This window comes from Malania oleifera, chromosome 1 (genome assembly GCF_029873635.1).
Source record: "Malania oleifera isolate guangnan ecotype guangnan chromosome 1, ASM2987363v1, whole genome shotgun sequence".
Classification (NCBI taxonomy): Eukaryota; Viridiplantae; Streptophyta; class Magnoliopsida; order Santalales; family Ximeniaceae; genus Malania; species Malania oleifera.
The window spans coordinates 113568436-113589980 of record NC_080417.1 but is presented as its reverse complement, the minus strand read 5'-3'; the positions used below and the strand labels follow the sequence as shown (position 1 = coordinate 113589980).

The 21545-nt window shown below is 37.3% G+C and overlaps 1 protein-coding gene across 8 annotated transcripts; it reads left to right on the top strand.

Annotated features, from left to right (window-relative positions):
- Window positions 1-16144: 16144 nt before the first annotated feature.
- Window positions 16145-21498, top strand: LOC131155421 (protein WVD2-like 4). 8 transcript variants are annotated; one of them, XM_058108564.1, is made up of 10 exons: window positions 16171-16556; window positions 17258-17548; window positions 17643-18038; window positions 18134-18192; window positions 18322-18399; window positions 18513-18597; window positions 18689-18760; window positions 18890-18997; window positions 19718-19765; window positions 20871-21498. In XM_058108564.1, the coding sequence occupies exons 2-10, from the start codon at window positions 17318-17320 to the stop codon at window positions 21333-21335; spliced, it is 1542 nt and encodes a 513-aa protein (XP_057964547.1). In that variant the 5' UTR covers window positions 16171-16556; window positions 17258-17317; the 3' UTR covers window positions 21336-21498. The 8 variants fall into 8 exon arrangements, with proteins under 8 accessions (XP_057964573.1, XP_057964547.1, XP_057964554.1 ...); XM_058108571.1 differs by having other exon boundaries at window positions 16171-16678; XM_058108546.1 differs by having other exon boundaries at window positions 16175-16556; window positions 18128-18192.
- Window positions 21499-21545: the final 47 nt, after the last annotated feature.

Genomic DNA, 21545 nt, shown 5'->3' with positions numbered 1-21545 from the left:
ATTTTGATACTAGGTCTTACTAAAATTGACACTGGTAAAGTAGGCATCGGTGTTTATCCTAGTCTTTTTATTGCCGATGTCCCACTAGGTACACTTGAACAGGTGGATGAGTCTGTTGGCTCCATAGTTAAGCTCTATAATGTCGTCTAGCACACCAAAGTAGTCAATTTCTTCATCTCCTTCTATGTCTAGCACCGCAACCCCACAATTTTGGGTTCTTCTATGTAGTTCGAGGGACTTTGTATGAAAGCATAACCCGTTGATAATGCAACCTCTGTAGTGGTTAACTCGTTGATCGGGACCACATGCCAACGCGTACAAATCTTTACTTGTCGTTGGTTCCTTATTGCAATACATGACTTTCATCTATTAAATAAACAGGAGTTTATAAGAATAAACCGTCAATAGTGAAAACATACATTGCTTCTCACTTAAGCTGTATTTGTTACTTACATGACTCCTAAACCAATTGATAAATTCCTTCTTATGTCTTTCGTCAACATTCCGTTCATTTTGGGCCAGGAGTTCAGCTTTATGTTCGCTATATGCAACAGTAGTACATGTTAATGTCAACTAAGTATATAATTATGCATATGTAAATACAATGCAAAGTAAGGAGTTTGGAACCACGTACTCGATATATGGAACAGTTTTATCACAATTATTAAGGATGTAAAAATGAGCCTTTTGTAGGTCGTCCATATCAATGAAATTGTAAACTCATGCACCAAAAGGCCAAACATTTTCTCAAAATATAGAGCTCCTAGGTTCTTCATCTTTCGGCATTAATAGCATGAACATCTGCATTTCGCTCGTCACGAGTAAACATTGTGTCAATATCATGTAGATAGATTGAGTAAAATGCAAGACATTCACTGTCAATGTATGCCTCAATGATTGAACCTTCCGTTCATGCCTTATTGTGCACGTACCCCTTCAAAGTGGACAAGAATCTGTGCATTTTACATAGCATTATAAACTCGTAGAAACAATAAAGAAATCACGTGATCATTATACAAGGACTTTATAATTTACCTCTCAATAGGATACATCCAACGATATTGAACCGGTCCTCCAATTATGGTCTCCCTTACTAGGTGGACCATCACATAGAAGAATGTTGGCGGAAATATTTTCTCCAGCTTGCATAGTATGATCACGATGTCATCCTCTAACCGTTCAAGTATGTTTACGCTCAATTTTTCGGAGCATAATTGTCGAAAAAAGATTTCCAACTCAATCAGCACCGAGCGATCATCTTCAATCAAGTGTTCACAAAGGAAAACGGGTACAACCCATTGTAGAAGGACGTGACAGTCATGACTTTTTATTCCTAACATCTTCCCTTCCTTCGTGTTTATGCATCGAGCTATGTTCGATGCATATCCATTGGGGAACTTCACTGATTTCAACCATTTGGAGAATTTATTCTTCTCATCCTTCGAAAATGTGTAACAAGCTGATGGCATGAGAATTTTATCCTCATCACAAAATAGGTGCAACTTAGGTCATATTCTCATATCTTCCATATCCCGGCGAGCATTTGCGGTGTCCTTTGTCTTCCCATTTATATCAAGCAATGTACCAATGACATTCTCACAAATGTTCTTTTTGATGTGCATAACATCCAAGTTGTGGCGTAGTAAAAGATCTTTCCAGTATGACAACTCGAAGAAGATGCTTCTCTTTGTCCAATTCAACTCCCACTCAGCACGTTTTCTTTTTCTACTGGTCGGAGGTTTCCCAAATTTCACATCTCCGATCAACCTTAGCGGGGAAATCATTAATTGTCCACAAGACTGTAGCATGCATCCGAAATATTGTCCCAGTTTTCACATCAAATGTCTCCACTCCTTTTTCCCATAATTCTTTCAACTCGTCAATTAACGGACATAGGTAAACATAAATATCATTACCAGGTGCCCTCGGTCCGGAAATGAGCAGAGACATATAAATTAAAGGTTCTTTCATACATTGCCATGGCGACATATTGTATGACATCATCATAACTGGTCACATGCTATACGGATTGTTCATGTTACCGAAAGGACTGAACCCATCTGAAGCAAGGCCAAGTTTAATGTTGTGACGATCACTAGTAAACCACGGATGCATTTTATCAAAATCGGCCCAAACTTCAGAGTCCGCTGGATGGCTAAGGGTGTTTCCATCTTGAAGATGTTTCTTTTGATGCTATCTTATATCTGTAGCAGTCTTTTTGCACATATACAATCGTTGCAGTCGTGGGAATAATGGATAATATCGCATGACTTTTTTGGAAATCTTTTTACTCTTCTTCTGATTAGTTGTATACCTCGATTCACTACATTCTGGGCACTCATTCACATTTTCATGTTCACCATAAAAAAGCGCACAATCATACCTACACGCATGTATTAGAGTGTAACTGAGACCCAATTCACACATGTATATCTTCGCCTCATAAAAAGACTTGGGAAGTGTTTCACCATCAGGCAGTGCTACCTTAATAAGGCTTAAATGCATGTTAAATGCGTTCTGAGATAACCCATGCATTTTCCTTGCATGAAGCAACTTTATTGGAAACTCTAATTTTGATAACTTTTTATAGTTTGGATATAGGGGCACCCGTGCACCTCTTAGGAGATTAGCAAATGGTTTACTAAGTCGATTCAACGTACTAGCATCGCAAGGTACAGTACCTGCTGAAGTAGATTCATCACCAGTACGCGACACAGGCACATTGCTTGTGTCCATTGCAATCCCCCTTTGCAAGTCACCTAACATTTCAATTACCCTTTCCGAATAGGTATTACAACCTACTATATTTTCCCCCTTATCTTCATCGGTATCATCATCACTCTGAACTGTATAATCGTCACCGTGGAACACCCATGTTGTGTACCTTTTCTCCATTCCAAAGTCTAATAAATGTGAATGGACCAAATCAATGTGTTTGAATGTTATGTTTTGACATTTCTTGCAAGGACAACCTATTCTACTAGCTTTGTCTGCACGAGGACGCGCGAACTCTATGAAATCATGTACCCCTTTCACGTATTCTGGCAAAAACCTACTCCAAGCGTTCATCCAACTCTTATCTATGTTCATTAATTACCCTATAACATGTTCAAGTAAATGGTGTTCATTACATTCTCATAATGTTTATAACGCATGCATCATGAATGCTATAATCAACCATCAAACTCTAAAGGGTACAGATCCTATCCCATTCAGGAATGTTGCATTTACATTGCGATCAATCGCTTAAATTCCTTCGTCGTAGTTGTTATAAATTTTGGCAACATCTCCCCATGTCTCCAAGTACACGAGATGGGGGAAGTGAACATGTTGCTAGTTTTCCATCACTAACAAATTGTCACGACACCCCACTATGCACCCAGAGAACACAAGTAGAGACGAGCTCGAAATATATACTGACAATTGATAGAGTGTGAATGATGACAACAATGTAAATACAACTTCCTGAACTGTCCACATTGGACAATCCAAGAATGGTTGAAATACAAACATTACAAATCGTAAGTGAAACAAATAATTAACATGTTCAAGTGATTATTAGTCAACATAGTATGACTAATAATCATTTGAAATATAACAATTGATTTGTCTCACATGTATGATTAGGTATGAATGCATAGTAATTGTTCTTGGATGGGTCTAAGTTTCAATGAATATATGAAATGACAGTAATTAATTTAACATTTTACTTCATATGACATTTAGTTCTTGACCTTTCACTGTACACTTAAGATTGTTGTTCTTAGCCAAGTCCTTTTGATTTTCAATTATAAGCCTAAGATCGTCTCTTTTTTTATGAATTTCAACACGTGAGAGGCGCGAGTTAGAATGAATTTAAGTTTCAACTGATCATGCATACATTTCTTTGTACATAGTTTTATTATGGACAAACTTTAACAAAAATTTGGCAGCATGCCGTTTGTAAATTGAACATGTCCCAAAAAATTCCTACACTAAAACTTGATAGATTCAAGTAAACAAATCACGATAATACGCATCATGCAAATACCAGTCAGTTTGAGCATGCGAGAACCTAAATCCACTACCAGCATGCAATTCACAATGTAATGCATCAACCATGCAGTTGGCATTCAACACAAGCATGTATTTCAATATTTCAATTTACAATGGAGATTGAATTAAATGAAAGAGTTGATCAATAGGAAGTCAATGGTTCACCTTGTGCACAAAGTGAAGGCATCATGATTCATGTCATTGTGTTATAATTCCTTTTCTAAACACTCTTTAAGATTAGAGAATGTTATGTAGTCTTAGCCACTAATGGAGTAAATGATGGGCTAAAGATTTTTATTGGAGGACTAATGATCTTTGCTTCAACAAATGTAGCATCTTACGCCGTTTTCTTATGGTGGATTCTTTGTAGTTTTCTTGCATTTTTTGATTTCAGTTTGCTTTTTAGGTTCTTGCTGTGATTTCTTTCCTTTTGTAAATTTTTATTTTTCTATAGAATCGGGGTTTGAATAATATTTGCTGTTGGTTGAATCGTTAACTCAAACAGCAACTCTCCTTAAACTGTAACGCACCGAAACCCTTAAACCGGGTACGAAGCGTCTATCCTAATAATCCATAATTAAACTCATACCGATGCAGTGGAAAACATGATCAGAAATATCCATATAACATAATACCATATTTACTAATTTGCTAACTATAATCTATAGTAATAACTCATCTGAACACGACATTGCCATAAATACTACATAATTCCCAAAATAATTCATATTTTCACATCACTCACTTAACCGCAACAGCTAAATCGTGAAAAAATCCCCTGACAACCCATTATCTGATTGGGAGCCTCTCCCGCCGTGTTGGCGACGATCGACTCATACGATACTTACGTTCTAAGTCCATTTGTATGCACTTATTAACTGAATCTGTAATAAATATCTACAGTATCGTGCTCATGACTAAGAATGTTGAGTCCATCCGGGAATCGGATACAATTAGAGACTGAGTATCTTAAACATATCCTATTTATTTTTACCATGAGTGTGTGAAGTAACCATAACCATAGAATTATCTAAAATTCTAATTAATGGACTTAAAGTCTGATTTCTTATAACCTGAGCTAGACCTGTGGTTGCTCTGTATAGTGATATCGTGGGCATTACGTCTGTAGAATAAAACATGAGTTATTCTGGAATTATGGAAATCAATTTTTCTGAGTATACTGTATACTTAAAGTCCTTTATTCTATAACATGGTAAAATATCACTAATAGGTATGGGGTCAAATGCATAAACTAGTAAACCATGATTATTCATAGTTTTCGTAAACTAACAGAGTACGTGTGGCCTAAACAAGCTCAAAACACACACGTACAGGGTTACTAATATAGTTGGGTTTGAAAATCGTATATATATAATTTTCATAAAATTTGATAACAACCTATATTATTGTAAGAGAATCATAAATGACAGGTGGTTTCCTAGCATAAGGCTCATGTTTCCTCAACCTAACTCACTTTACAAGGAAAGCCCCTACTGACTATTGCATGCCTCTAGCCACAGAGGGAATTATCCCACTCAACTCCCTGGAAACAATTATTCAAAACCGACAGAAACAAAATTATTTCTCTATCACGTCATTTCTTACAACTACTGAAATAACTTAATAATTTAATTAAAAGAACTACCCTGAACCTGGGGTAGGAAATGATCAATATTCGAAAATCGACCACCGCAACGATCCTAGCCGTAAACTGCCCTGGCACACGTGGAGAATAAAACTTTTCCCAGAGCGTCGTGGTATCCTCATATCTGTCAAATCCACTGATTGACAGGAGCCGTAATAATCGGGGAAGATAGAGGGAAGAGAAACCGTCAAGTATAAAGTAGGGGAACGTATGAGATGAGTGGGGTAGAACAGCAGAAAAAGAGAATATATAGAGAAGAGAGGAAAGAGAGAGAGGGTGAAGATTTTGCTTAAAGATTTTTTCGATTAAACCAATTGAGAGGATACTATTTATCCTGGCTGGCCAACTACGTCTACGAGCAGACCATGTCATCGGATCTTTTCAAAGGGTTCAACGAAGAGGTATCGTCACACGAATTCGCCCTCATCCTCGAATTCGACAAAAGTTTAGAATTTGCAAAATAGAACGCTCGTTTTTCTCATCAAACAAAAATGCTTTTTCTCATCAAAGAGGTCGCTCAAGTTTCCCCTCAATCGACGATCCCGTGAATTTGCTTTAACGAGGCCACTAGGGAGAGATTCTTTGGGTGTATATCTTCAAATTGGGCAACGCTCGATCGACAGACGTGAAAACGAAATTCTAGTCTGTACCCATGGAAAAAAAAAAGGAAAAAGAAGGAAGAAGGGATCCGTTCTACTAAACCATTTCCCATTTACCCTTTTTCTTATTTATTTAAATACTATTATTTCTTTGGTCGTTACATTCAAACATCAATTGTTGTTGTTGGAGGAACAATTTGATGTCAGTGCGTATACGTGTCTCCGACCCAGTCCGTGCCGATGAGGATTCGCCCTGCTTGCCGCACCTCCCGCTGTGTTAGAACTCCCCGTTTAACATGCAAAATAGGCCCACAACTTTTGATTCTCATAGCATGTTCGGTATGATTGTTTCGAGAACCATGCAAGTCAGTTAAGACTACGCTTTGATGACAGGCTTTGGCTATATATATTTTGAACTCCCCTTTAACTCAATTGACCACCCCATCATTTAGTCATCCCGAACTCTCCGGGGGCCGCTTAGGTATTTGTCTTAGAAAACTTATGTAAATTTGTAAGCAACTTATCTTAAATGTATGCTTTGAAGTAAGGATGGATTGAACTTTGCGAGCGGACACAGATGATAATAGGGAAGTCCGCAGTTTCTGGCTGTGTCTGTAATTGTCTCTCAACCTCGTTCCCCCCAAGCTACCTTTGTTTTTGGTTTTGCTGTTTGGGGTATATATAAGGTTTGTGGACTAATCCAATTTATGAATTTCTTACTGCTAGACTAAACCAGGCGCGTAACACACAAATATGAATCAAAGAATGCCCCGTTCGTAGAGGTTCTTCGTGGAGAGACCTTCATCCTGTTAATATTCGTTTTCGTTCGTATTGGGAAGTGGAGGCCAGAGGGGTAGCTGCCTGAGCTATCAAGAAAAAATAGCTTTAACTTTGCTCACTCCTCACCTATCAAATGCCCCTTTTCAAAATTTCTCAGCGCCTGAAGGAAAAGGAGGTAGAACATGTTGGTCTCGCCGAAATAGAGCTAAGAACCTGCTGGGAGGCCTAGCCTTCCTGTACAAATATTTGATCTCACTCTTCATTCAATGGGCCGTTCATAACTCCAAGAATTCAAAGCCTATTTTAGGGTTGGCTTCGTAAAATCCACCGCTGTGCGTCACATAAATACCATAAACTTCCATCAGAGACACCAAAACACGATCTTGTAAAAAGATTCAATTTCTTTTATAAACCCTGCACAGCCGTTTCAGAAATGTTTTGCATAATCATGGATCTGTTGCAAGAGTGCTCACCGACTGCCCGTTAATAAAGCTTTTCACCAAAGAACACCAAGCATGTCATCTAACATATGCCTCCATAACGGTTTTTACCAAGCTTGTCTTATGAAACAATCTTGTTCACCAGCCGTCTGAATAGGTTGGCACACTCAAGGGGCAGTCTTATAACCCGAAGGGCATTACTTAGTAGTAATAGAGCCCTCTGTCGGTGATGGAAGATGTTTTTTCCTCGTCTTCTCAATGCATTGGGATTTGATTGTATCCCAAGTACTTATCCATAAAGCTCAAGAGCTTATGCCCATACAAGCAAGTCCCAGTATGACCAATAATATTAGGAAGAGGAAGCTCTCTTTCTCGACGAGGGAAGCAGAAACGGGGAACCAGAGGGAGAAAGAAAAAGTAAAAGAGACAAGGTGGGGGAGAAAATAAAAAAATGAACAAAAGCAAAAAAAAAGAAAGGCGAGGGGGGAAAAAAAAAAGTGAAAACAAAATAAAAGGAAAACGAAGCAAGGAGAGGAAAAAAGGAAGAGAAAGGTAGAGAAAAAAAAAAATACCTTTATTACAAGTCGGTAAAGCTCATACGACATCCGCCACTATCCATTTGATTTCTTTCTTTAACTAGGACTAAGGGAAATAAAAAAACGTTGCTGTACCCCCTCCAGATAATTAGACCCGGAAAACCATCCCTGACGAATTGGTGCTATTTACCAAAATTTCGTACTTCTGTCATCTACACCAGGACACGAGGCACCATTTTTTTGGCTCAATATTGTGAAGCTCCTCTTTTTCTGCTTTACAAGCTTATGGTGGGGGTCTACCTGCAATCGATGCTCCATGATTGCAGGGTCAATCCCTGACATATTTTCGGCCCAACCAGGCTACAAATTTTTAGTAGCTCACTTAGTTTTGCTCTCAGCGTATTAGGTAGGCGACTCCCTATTTGCACGCGCTTCTCCTGATTGCTGTTTATGGGTATACGTTTGAGGTCATCATCTAATGTGCTAATTTGAGGGTACTCACCTCTCACTTCTAGGTCTTCTACAGTCAAGGTCTCCCTTGCTTCCACCTTACCTTTTAATGCCATCATGTTGCAACTCTAGGCTGCTGCTTGATCTCCCTTGACCATCCCTGTCCCGTGCGAAGTATGAAATTTCATCTTCAGGTGATACGTGGACATTATGGCTCAGGCCACATTGAGCGAGGGGTAGCCTAGTATGATGTTGTACACTGATGGCTGATCGACCACCATAAAATCCATCAACGAAGTGATTTTTTGCGGGGCTATCCCTATTATTACGGGGAGTGAAATTGTTCCCATGGGATGCACTACGTCTCATCCAAATCTAACCAAGGGGGTGGAGATCGGTTTGAGGTGTTCCCTACTAATCTTCGTTCCCTTGAGCACCGACCAGAATATAATGTTGGTCAAGCTCCTGTTGTCTATCAACACGCTCATCACTTTGTAGTTAGCCACCAAAAGGGAGACTACTAAAGTGTCATCGTGGGGTTGTTGGACTCCTTCTTCATCTTCACTATCAAAGGTGATAACATCTTCTTGTTTTTGCATTTTTCCGCTTGGCCCTCTTTTCTCCATCAAGAGTACCCGTTTAGCAGACCTCTTTCGAGCACCTCCGCTGTCTCCAACACTAGCGGATCCTTCAAAGATCATAGCGATTTCTCCTATGATCTGTTCCTCTTTCTCATCCTTATTTGGCCTTTTCTGCTTACGAGCTTCCCTTTGACAATCTTCCTTCTTTATGAACCTTGACAGGTGGTCTTTTTTATTTTATTTTTTTATCAAGGCTTCAATTTCATTCTTCAGTTGAATACACTCTTTCGTATCATACCCGTGATCCCTATGGAACCGACAAAACTTTGACATGTTCCATTTATATGAGGGTGTCACATAGGTTCGGGCCATGAGACGTACTCCTTCTTTCTTATGTGCATCAACACATCGATTCGCGGTGCGTTTAGGGGGTTATAAGTGGGGAATTTACTAGTTTTCCCTCTCACCTTAGAGCTGGCATGCAGCGTGCTGTTCTCTTGCCTCTTCACAGGTCTTGAAGGTTCACCAATCTCCCTGCTACCCTTCCTTTTCAACTCGATCCAATTTTCTCTAGTATCCATCATTTCTTCTAGGTTGATATACTTCTGTGCCCTGACCATCAGTTCTTCTATATTAGCAGGTGGCTTTTTTTCTAATGAGTATAGGAAATTTCCTGGCTAAAGGGCCGTGATCAGAGCTGCCAAAGCCACTCCCACGTCCAGGTTGTAGATCTCCAGGGTCACGATGAGGAAATGGTGCATGAGCTTTTTTAGTGTCTCTCATTCTCCTTGAGCCATGCTCATCAGATGAGCCGACGTTTTAATGATTCTCCAACTATTGAGGAAATAGCCGATGAACATCTGTTCCACCTCTGAGAAGGAGCCGATTGATCCAGGCCGTAGGGTTTGGTACCAATCCCCAGCACAACCTTTAAGAGTGGCTACAAATGCACATCACATGATGGTATCAGGTGTGCACTGCAATTGCATCAACACCTTGATGGTGTCCAGATGATCAATCGGGTCAGTCAAACCCTCGTACCTTTCAAAGGTCAGCATTTTTGAATTTGCTGGGCTGCAGGACCTCCATCACTTCTTTGGTGAAAGGTGGCTCTAAGGATCTTAGAGAGGCTTCCCTGTAAAAGGGGTTGGTTCTGCCCTCTTTCATCATCTTCTCAATTTGGTCTATCTTCTTAATCCTTTCCTCTAACTCGGTCGATCTTTGCTCAATGACTCCTACGTTGTTCGCGTCTTCCACGTTCTTAGCGAGGTTAGTTTTTTCCTCACTCTCCTTTAGTTTCTCTACTTTCTTAGGTCGGTTGGGGCTAACCTGTTGTTGGTGGGGGACATGCTCTTCTTGACTCTTTTGTTGCAAGAGTAGGTTGAACATATTCTCCATTTTTTTTTTTTGGAAGGCGAGAAATTCCTTCCTGGTGACCCCCGAGTGTTCTATGGGTGTCGAGTGAATGGACTAGGGTGATTCTTTTTCGGCGGCAAGGCTAAAGCTTGAGTTGTGAATGGTTGTCATTATTTGAGTGTCGGAGGTCGGGAGCAGAATGAGCACCTCTTAGAAGTAGTTCCCACAAACGACGCCAACTATTGTGGGATAAAAAATGCCAATGACCTGCCAGACTGCTCTCCGAAATTTGATGACCTGAGAAGGGTGAAAGCAAAATAGGCTTAGAGGACCCCGGGTGTACTCCGGGGGATCACTCTGATGCCTAAGTAAGGGGAATGCTTCAAAGAGGTTGAATGCAACAATAAAGATGAGTTAAGAATGAGACACCTCCGCTTGTTTGCGTTCCCCTCTTTATAGTGGCATGGGTTGACTCTTGAGGTGATTCATCTTTATGATGCGGGAGCGTGGATCGCTCCCGGTTCATAAAGTGTCAGTGTGTCTCACTCCGAACGTTTAAGGCGCCAACGTGAATCTCTCCCCTCTTTATTGAGTTGGAGCTGATTGCTCTTATTAGAAGGTTTGACTTGGGGAGTGATTGTTAGACATTGACTCCCTTTTGCTAACTAATATATTTTGAGGTATATCAGGTTCAAACTTTATTGGCAAGAATCCCTCCAAACTTTAGAAAGGGAGAGAGGATATCGAAAGTATGATCGACGTGGGGTGTGTTGTGCTATGGCCGCATATCGATCTTCAATATATATTAAAAGGGACATGAGATGAGATACTTATTCTATAGTCCAAGACAATAGACTTCTTATGGAACCCAAAAGAAAAAAAAAGTTATCATTAAGCCTACCTTAACACTATTTATTTATTACTTTATTTATTTATTTATTTTGAAAAAAGAGAGTAGGATTCATTAAATAGTTAGGGCTTACCATGGGTAAGCTAAAAGTTATCATTACAAGTAAGGAGAGAAAAGGGGGAACTTAGTGAAGTCCCTAGGAGTAGATAAAAGAGATTTTACTATCGAGTAAGGGCATTGAATTGTCTTTTAACAAAACTAAAAAAACATCCTTAGAGATTATCACTGAAAACCCAAATGTCATTAAAGATAGGCTACGAGTCCCAAAAGGAGTAGCATCTGCTATTAATGCCATCAATAAGTTTTTATATAGTCAAATTGAATCAAGATTATGTTAAGGTTCATCTTTCTCATCTAAAAGATTGCTTCACGAACAATCCTTGAAAAGGTGTCCTCCTTTCTTAGACAAGAAGAAGTGTTCTCATCAAGGTTGTGAGTGCAAGTCTTCCAATTTATGAGATGAGTGTTTTGAAAATTTCAAAAATAATTTGCAACACTCCTAAGAGATTTTTGGTGGGGACATACGAATAATGAAAAAGAAAAAAGAAAAAAACCCCACCTCTCTAAGATTATATATATAAGATACCACCTTACTTTTCGTTGTTCCAAGAATTAGATGAAATTTTTTTTAAAATAATTAAAAACATTTTTTCAAACATTCGCTTCAAATATTCTACAGTTAAAAAAATCACTTTTATGATTCCCTAATAAGCAAAATATATAAAATATGTGAATTATTTTCTATAACTTTAACATATTCTTTTTTGTTTTTTGTTTAAGGTGAACATTGACATGCGCATGATCTATTTAATAAATAACCAGTATGATTTATTTAATAAGAAAACAAATTAGGGTCCATCTAGGAAAATGTTGAGGTAAAAGTGATTGTATAATACAAATTTTGACATACAATGTTAATTTTATTGAAAAGTGAACATTCATCTAAAAATCAATTTGGATTTGATAATGAAGTCATTGAAAATGAGATGCTTAAAGTTAATTTCGCCCTACAATTGTGAGATTTTCTAGCAAAAAGAATGAAATGTATAACATCAAGTTTTGTGTAACAAGTTCCTCACACTCTATGCAAATACAAATGAAGCTTCTAAAATTTATGGATAACGAAAAATATTGTATTCTATAATAACACTTAGCCTAATGTCTTGGATTCTCAAAATGTCTCTGCTACAACTTTTTTTTTCTTTTTACTTAAGAAATCAATCAATAGAAATAGTTGACAATTATCTTTTAGAAGTTAGGTCCTAATTTTTCTGAATTTTTAAAGCTAGTGCCCCTACAATCATTATTATTATTTTTTTTTCTATACTTAAACTAAAATTACAATGATAAAAAATTACAACTATTTTTAAGGTGCGCATGGTGAATCCCTACTACTAGCATATGGGAAAGCTTAAATTAGTTTATACCAGGTCAAATGGTAAGAACGACTTGTGACTTTGATGATCTCAAGATCGTACGTTTGATTTGTCCTTGAAGCATTGCGCCGATGAATTATTAGGGGTGCACCAATGAGCGGGCAGCTTTCACCCTCCGGATTTGGTGTCGCACCGTAGTATCCAAAGTGGTGCGATGGCGGCTAGAGTTCCCATATTATCAAAAAATAAAATAAAATTTGAAGACTTAATATCTGTTGAATGGTTGGACCACCGTGTGTGCGCGGGGGTGTGTGTGTGTCTGTGTGAGAGAGAGAGAGAGAGAGAGAGAGAGAGAGGATTGTGTAAATTAGATATTGTACCACACAAAAAGAAGGCAGAAGGCAGATTTAGAATGGCAATGCGCATGCGTCTGTGATGGAGCTGTCTTTGTTTTATGTCACTAATGCGATAAATTTGGATTGGATGTGAAAATGAACAGGATAGTGACTGGGTATCCAACTTATCATTTATGGTGAGCTCCCATACATTAACAATGTATTATAACTCAATACACTCAAAAAGCAATTTCAAAATAAAATCATCAAAACATAGATGATTACATCAAACCATAAAACCATCGATAATTTGATATAATCGCCGATGATTTAGTGTAATTGTCGATGATTTTGCTTCAAAATTGCTTTGTGAGTGCGCTCATACCATACGCTAGCTTTTCAACATCGACGTTGAAGTCCTTAATTTGAAAGCTATGGATCACGTAAGTATCTAAGGCCAGAAATGGAACCATCCTGTCCCGTCCACATTTAATTTATTCACACAATCTTCACACTCCAACTCATGGCATGGGGATTGGCTCTTCTCGCCTATACAATATCGCCAAATTCATGTATGCCACCTCCCACTTGCTGGTCCTGGCTTCGCTACTGCCTACCTACCTACCTATTTTTATATCTTGGCATTTTGCTAGTTTTCATAATCTCTTCCAAAATCATTAACCAATATTACTTAATCACTCTGTAATTAACTAATTTCTTGTCTTGCAGCTTTTTATGATCCACCTTTGCATGTTTGTAGATTTTTTAGACGATTAATGTTTGGCCTTTTGGGAGCTGTAGCTACACTTTGAAACTCTATGATGGTCGTTTCGAGTTCGAATATTAGAAGTGGAAAGAGATTTGGAATAGAGAACGGGTTACCTCCTAGCACTATATGGTCCAAGCCCTACATCCGTCCTCTTAATAGGCCTCCAAGATCACTTGTTTAGTCGATAAATTCAAGATTTTCCTAGTGAGACATTAGGGCTAAGTCTTGGGTAGCTACAATTTTCCAATTTAAATACAACTTTAAGTATGGAAAGGTGAAAAGGAAGGACTATTATTATGGTAGATTAATAGAGTGCATATATAAGCAACTTTTTTATATCTTGTTTAATTCTACGATTTCGAGTAATTTTTTTGTGCTTCATAAGTTTTAAGCAATCAATTGCTTGATACAAATTGAGATTAATCTTATTTTGTGTTTGGTTGTATAGAATTTAAATATTGAATTTCCAATCATGGGAAATTCGACAAAATTTAAAATAATTTTGTATTATATTTGTTTAAATTAATAAAAGTTTAAATTTAAGGTAGAGTTTCTTAATTTGCTCCGAAGCACTGTTTTAGGGTATTCATATTTACAATACTAGACTAAAGCCTAAACGATAAACTATTTTCATAAGTTGACTTGAATGCTCAAAAAGATTATATATATATATATATATATATATATATATATATATATGTTGTGAGATGCTATTCACTTGAATTTAATCAACATCATCCCTATTTATGTGTACGCATGTTATTCTTCATTTGTGACGGTTAAAGTAAAGTAGTAAAAATACTAGTAAAGGAAATGGTCTAGAGTCCCTGAGAGAGTTAAAGATAATAACTAATAAGTTGAGTTAAGTTCAAACGGCATTAAATAATGATTATAGCATCTAATTTTAATGTAATTTTAATTCTTTTCAAATTGGACAGTCCCCTATGCAGTTTGAAGAGGTTCTTTAATTTTGAGACAATTTAATTAGGGGTACAATGGGCTTAGAGAAGCAAGCTTAGGATTGCTAAATGTCATTACTTGGAACAAGACTTGGGGCTAACCACATCTACACAAGAGCACGGGAGTGCAATGACCCTAGACATAGGAAACTCACATTTCCATTCATCGAGAGAATAGTGAGGTGAGAAACTATTAAGACAAGACGTTGTAGATCAAAGACAGTGAAAACGAAACATGGACTTGCATGAAGATTTGTGGATAAAGAGTGGGTATCTCTAAAGGTTGCTACCCAAACAAACACTTTAAGTTCGTATTTCAACGTGGAAGAATGTTCGTCTTTTTTAGATTGAAAAGAAAATACTTATGATTTAAAAGATAAGACCACGAATAAATTAGTTGGACTATCGAAGTCCCCCAAAGAAAATAGCTAGGGTTCTCATCCAGATCAAGGATATTTGTTTCACCATACTCCAGATCTAATTTCATGCGAAAATTTATTGGTAAGCATTAATGATAATGTTATAATTCAGAAAGCCTCCAGATTTTTCAGTTCTTAATTTAAGTTGGGTCTGTAAGAAAGAGAGTGAAGGTTAGTTAGAATTTATTTGGAACTTCAACCACTTGATCTTGGTCTGGCATAGAATACTTTTAATTATATGAGAAGATTTCAAATCTTTCTTGCAATTGCTATAATTTATTAAACTGTTTAATTTGAAGAAATAGTGATAAATCAAACTAATAAGAAATATAAATTACCATCCTGAGTTTATAAGTTAGAAAATATTTAACCCAAACTTATGCAAATGAATGAATATATAAATGCATTAAAAAATTGAAATTAAAGTAAAATCATGTAGCAATTAAGTGTGCTTTTCACTTTTCTATCAATAAGTTTCTCATAAAAAAATTTACCCAATATGGCAAAATAACAATACTTTTAGCTACACCATATAATGTCTTTATTTGGGATAATTTATTGTAGGTTAACATTTAATAATTTAGTTATTAATTGCATTCATGTATTGAAAATTAATTTGAACTTAAAAAAATCATTTTATCATTTTAGGATAAAAGTTTGTTATAAAAACTTTAGAATAAAAGTTACTTTTCAACTAAATTATTGCGTGCAATTCCATTCCGAGCATTTCAAATTTCATTTCGCAAATCAAATGGAAGATTATTTTTAATATCATACTCAAATCAAGCTTTTTTTGAAGTGAAGGAGCTCAAAATAATTGTAGGGACATTTAAAATCTTAAGAACGGGTAAAAATAGTCTGATTAAAAATATATAAATTAATATTAATATAAAATAAATAAACATATAAAATCCTATTATATATAGGACATTGACTCCAATGCCCTCTCCCAGTGGCAGCGAGTCGGGATAGATAAGAGCCCAGCCGCGCTCTGGGCCCCATGAAAAGGGTAGTTATGGGCACGTGCAACAGTAGTGGCATTTAAGTAATTTTACCCAGGCCTTCCTTCTAATTTCAATTCCATCTATCCATCCACTCCCTTCCCCTTCGTCCCCTGCTTCTCTCCCAACTTTCAGTGCCAGAGAGCGGCTGTGTCTCTTCTCGATCTCTCGCATTTCTCCAACTCCACCCTCTTCATATCATTGATATATATCTCCCAAGCAGAGAATCATCACTTGGGTTTCCTTACTCTAAGCTATCTGTTTCCCTTCTATCCCCATTTCTGCTTTGATTCGCTGGGTATACACGCACTTCAAGAGCATTTGCTTCCATTTTCGCCGCTTCTCCAGTGCGTGAGTGGTTTAAGGTGGGTTCCATTTCTTAACCTACACATTTCTTCTGTTGGTTTCCCTTTTGAAGAATATCAACCCTTTTTTGCTTGCAAAAGCACGAAAAGGTGCTTGGAATGTGCTAACTGAAAGATCTCAGGTACTTTTGCTGTCTCTGTGAATTGCAACTTTGTGGGTTTTCTTAGTTTTTTGTCGATTGGTGCGTAGATTTGTCGTTTGGTGCTAAAGCTTGTTGGATCTCTGCTGTAGTTTGGTCCTCTTAGCTGTTACTGTGTTCGGTTTTCTGTTTTGAGTTTGTGCGCTATTTTTGCAATTTATTACATAATTTATGCGCTGTTTGGTTGCTGAGAAAATGTGGTGAAGGGAAAGGAATGTGGTTTTATTGCTTTCAAGTTAAGGCTTAGTTGGGTTAACTGAAGTGGGTTTTTCCATTTATGAAAATCAGAGCAACGTGCCAAGTAAGATCGAATTTTCATTTCTTTTCTTTTCCCACTTTTTCGTTGCGATTTGCAAGAGTAGAGAGATTGGGTCCTTCCTTGTGGATCTTATGACACAAATCTGAGAAAATTCAATTACAAGCACGTAAGCAAACTAAGTTAATTGTAGACTTTTGTGGCAATTTTTCTGTAATGTGAGTCTCGACTCCAAATCATTAGTTTTGTGATTTTGGGCTTTGAAGAGTAATTCACTAGTTTTGCTTGTTGGGGTTTTATCACAGTGGCTGAACTGTAATTCTCCGGGAATTTTTGTCTCTTTGGCTGCAAAAGTTTGTTGACATATGGAATCAAAGGATGAGATTTCGTTGGAAGCTAAAAGTGCTGTTGCTGAAAGCAATCGACTGGAAGAAATAGTTATTGATACAAATAAAGGGGAAATAAATGAAGAAGCTGAAAATGCAAAGGAAGTTTCTGAAAACGTAGCAAAAGCTGAAGAAAGTTTTCATTCTTCAGAAATTGTCGTTGAAGCCACTGTGAATGTTTTGGAGACAAAAAGCTCAAATATTGTCAAGGTACTGCAGACCATGCATTCAATTGTGCCAGTGGGATGTTTCATGAGATTTAATAGATAAATATAAATAAACAAGATGTGATTTTTGTGTATAGGGACCCAGTGTTGGTGTTGTGAATGGTGGTCATTCAAAGAATAATAAAACGGCCAAGAACCAGTCTAAGTTGAAGGCTATGGATTCATTTTCCCATAACCAGAGCCAGAGGCCAAATCTTTCGCAGAGTCTTTCCTTCCCAGCAAGAGCTCATGCTGATGGTATGAAGAAAAGCATTGATGGTTACCCCTCGAAAACCACCAAGCACTTTGAAGCAAATGGGGCAAAAGCTGAGGTCCGATTTTCCAATGGATTGTTTGCCTCAACATCCCGTACAAGTCATCCTGGTAGGAGAGCATCGACTGGAACAAACTCAAAGGAAATGAGCTCAAATGGTGGCAGGGCATCATCCAGGCAGACTCCTTTGGCATCCATGCCTAGCACTCGACAATCTCTGGTAAGGTTTTTTGTTGTCAGATTTCCCTATTTATCCTTGCTCTCGCTTTTAATTCCTATTCAAGATGTGTCTACCTGATCTTCTCTCAGTCTCAGAAATCTGGTTCTGTAAACATGACAGCTAACTGTCCTCCTTCAAACCTGCACATCTCCAAGTAAGTCTCCACCACCTTCGCCATATAATTTTGCTAATCCCTTTAATTCCAAATTTGGCAATAGAGTTTTATGCCCATTCGTTTCTGCTATATGCATTATAGTTAATGTTAAGTTCTATGCGACTGCAGATCACTTGATCAAAATTCAAAACCAGTAGAAACAGCAGAACCAATTAAGGATGATGATGATGCCCATTCCACCACTTCGTACTCATCTTTACTCCATCCTATTGTTGTTTCTCCTGTCGTAGTATCTATCTCTTCCTGGTTGCAATTATATTGACATGCCTGCCACATTTTTGTATTGGTGTTACTATCAGATGTGCAACTCCCCATGGGCAACGAAGAAACAGTGGCTCTGGATTTGCTTTTAGGTTGGATGAACGTGCTGAAAGACGAAAGGAGGTTGTGAATGCACAATTAATTTCCCTATTGCCTTCTTGATGTTTTTAGAGTGAATAAAGAACATGTGTGGTTTTTGGCTTCTGTTTACCAGTTCTTTTCAAAGCTGGAAGAGAAGATCCATGCAAAGGAAGTGGAAAGAAGTAACTTACAGGCAAAATCAAAGGTGTTGGGACTGACACTTTGATCTGCTTGAAGAAATATGCCTTTTGTGTCATTTTATTGTTTCTACCTTCCCATTTCAAGCGTGGCCTATTTCAGGTAGTCACTTAATTTTCTTCTCGGGGTGATGCAGGAGAGCCAGGAGGCAGAAATCAAACAACTGAGGAAAAGCTTGAAATTCAAAGCTACACCTATGCCAAGTTTCTATAAAGAACCTCCTCCAAAAGTAGAACTGAAGAAGGTAACTCATCTATTAAGTTTGATGCCAGTAAGTTATTCTCTCATAGGACCTTTCTAGAATCTTCAATACAAGCGGATCTCCACAGCTTTGCAGTTGGCCTATCACGAACAGTTTGCAATTTGTAATTGCCTAGAATTTTTACTGCATATGATATTAATATAGCTCAAGTACATAATGTTTGTTACATGGGCAAACACACGGGGTATAGAGATTCTAACAGCCTACCTATTGGATTATTATTATTAATTGATAAATTATAGAAGTTTGCTTTCTGAGTATATGACTTTCGTTGCATTTTTTTTTTTTTAAATTTACTTAAAAATATTTTCATTTTTGTCTCTTTAACTGAACATAGGCTTCAATGACCATATATTGTTGCAATGATAGAGCTATCGGACAATTAGTGGAAAATGAATCCGCAGATTATGTTTCAACAATATTTGCAACAAGTATCATTGTCATTTTATGCATTTAAAGAGTGCAACGTGTTTTGTCAACTTTATTTAAAGTAAAAGCATTTTATGGTATTTAAATGGGTTCATTTATCCGTGACCTTTCTTTAACATTCATTTAAAAAACATTTAATTATTTGAATTGATCACCTCATTTCTATTAATGACTCTTTCTGTGGGAGTTCAATTTCTTTGTTTCCAATGACTTTGCTGCATCAATGTAGGCTTCGATGACCATAAATGAGTTCTTTATTATTTTTTTTTGTAGGAAAGTATGGGGAGGGGGTTGGTGAGGTTTGAACCTGCTCAAATGCAGGTCGGTTGAGGTCTCAATGCTGGCATGAATACATTCATCTTTTTTTCTGTAGTTTTGTGTTTGGTCTTAGGCCCTTTGTATTAGCTTGAAATCCAACACATTATGGGGAAGAATCATTTTAAAAGTAATGCATAATATGGGCATAATTATGCTCAACAAATAAAAAGAGGAGGAGGTATTTTTATTTACGTGCGTTTGGGAGCATGGATTTTGGGCCTTAGATTTGGACAAAATTCAATACAGTTTTGTATTATATCTTGTCCAAATCCACACAAATCCAAATCCAGTGTTAGGGTATTTTCAGTTAATGTCTTTTTGATTATTGGCTATTATTATTTATGAAACTAGTATTTGAGTTCATTTAGTTTCTAAAATTTTTCTTATTTTGGAAAGTAGTATTTGAGTTTTGGCTCTAAAATTATTTTTCTTGTTCTCAGCATTGCAAAGCCTATAAAAGGTTCATGTGTGCCAATTCTGTAGGAAGTTGATTTGGAATTACAACATGTCAATTTGGCGATCAATGGCTTTGCAATATGGTGCAGTCTTATGAATGGAATCTTTCTGCTGGATTGTTTAGGAGTTGGCTGTGATGAACAACTCCTATGCCAACATATTTCAACAGTTGGAAGCTTTTTCCCCCAATCTGATTGCTTCTTAAAAAGAATGCATCCCATGGATGCCCCAAATAACAGTTGTGACAAGCTAGGGGCAGATTTCAGTAGTTATATTTTGCCATAAGGTTGTGATTGGTTGCATGAAAAGGAAATAGGAATGAGAATGCAAAGTGGAACATAACAGGAATTCTTGTTTTGTTCTCATTTCCAGTCCCTGCCCAATGGTTTCATGAGAAATTTGATTGTAAAATATAAGACATGATCTTCAATTATCATAATGCTAAGCCTGCTTATTCAGTTTACTTCATTTTTAGTCTACTGACTTTTATAGAGAGGAAAAGATCTTTGATGCCACACGTCTGTTTTAGAATCTGTTGTTTTAACAGCATTTTAGAATTTGAAATCAGCTAGACAAATTGTGGCTTCCCCACTTTACTCGACTTGCTTTTGTTTATTAACGTTTAAGAAACAACATTTGTTGATTAATGTAGATACCCACAACACGTGCAAAATCTCCAAAGCTTGGAAGGAACAAGAGCTCCATATCCACAACGAAGAACACTTTGGAAGGAGGTGGCTCTAGTCTAACCCCACGGCTGAATCGAGAACGAAGCATTTCGACCAAGGGAAACCATGCAAACTGTGATAAAGACATTGGCACTGCAAAGAAGTCAATTAAAAAAGCTCAAACTAGGTTTCAGTCTCAAGAAAGTGCCACGGAAAATACCGAAGGACAGCTAGTTAAGTCAAAGCCAAAGACTACAGAAGCAGAAAGTGAAAACCAGAATGGATGCACTGGAGAAACCAAAGAAAACCAAAATCGTTGTGCGAGTCTCCCTGAAAGTGAGGATATGATAGAACTCGAACCTGAAAGGAATAATCCTGAGAACAATGCAGTGGTATTGAGCTCACCAAATCCTGAGGTGATGCCAAATGAAGTTGCTGTTGGAGGTTAAAGGCTTATGGGCAGCTTTTAAATTATTTGTAGGTTGTTAAAGCGTTAAATGTTGTATCTTGTGAATAAATTAACTGTGTGGTTTAATATTATATATGAGTTACTTGTATATTGGTATCTGCAGTTTAATATATATATATATTCATGTGATTTATTTACCTAAATTCATATTTGCACACCAAACAAATTATTATAAATATTAATGCTTGAG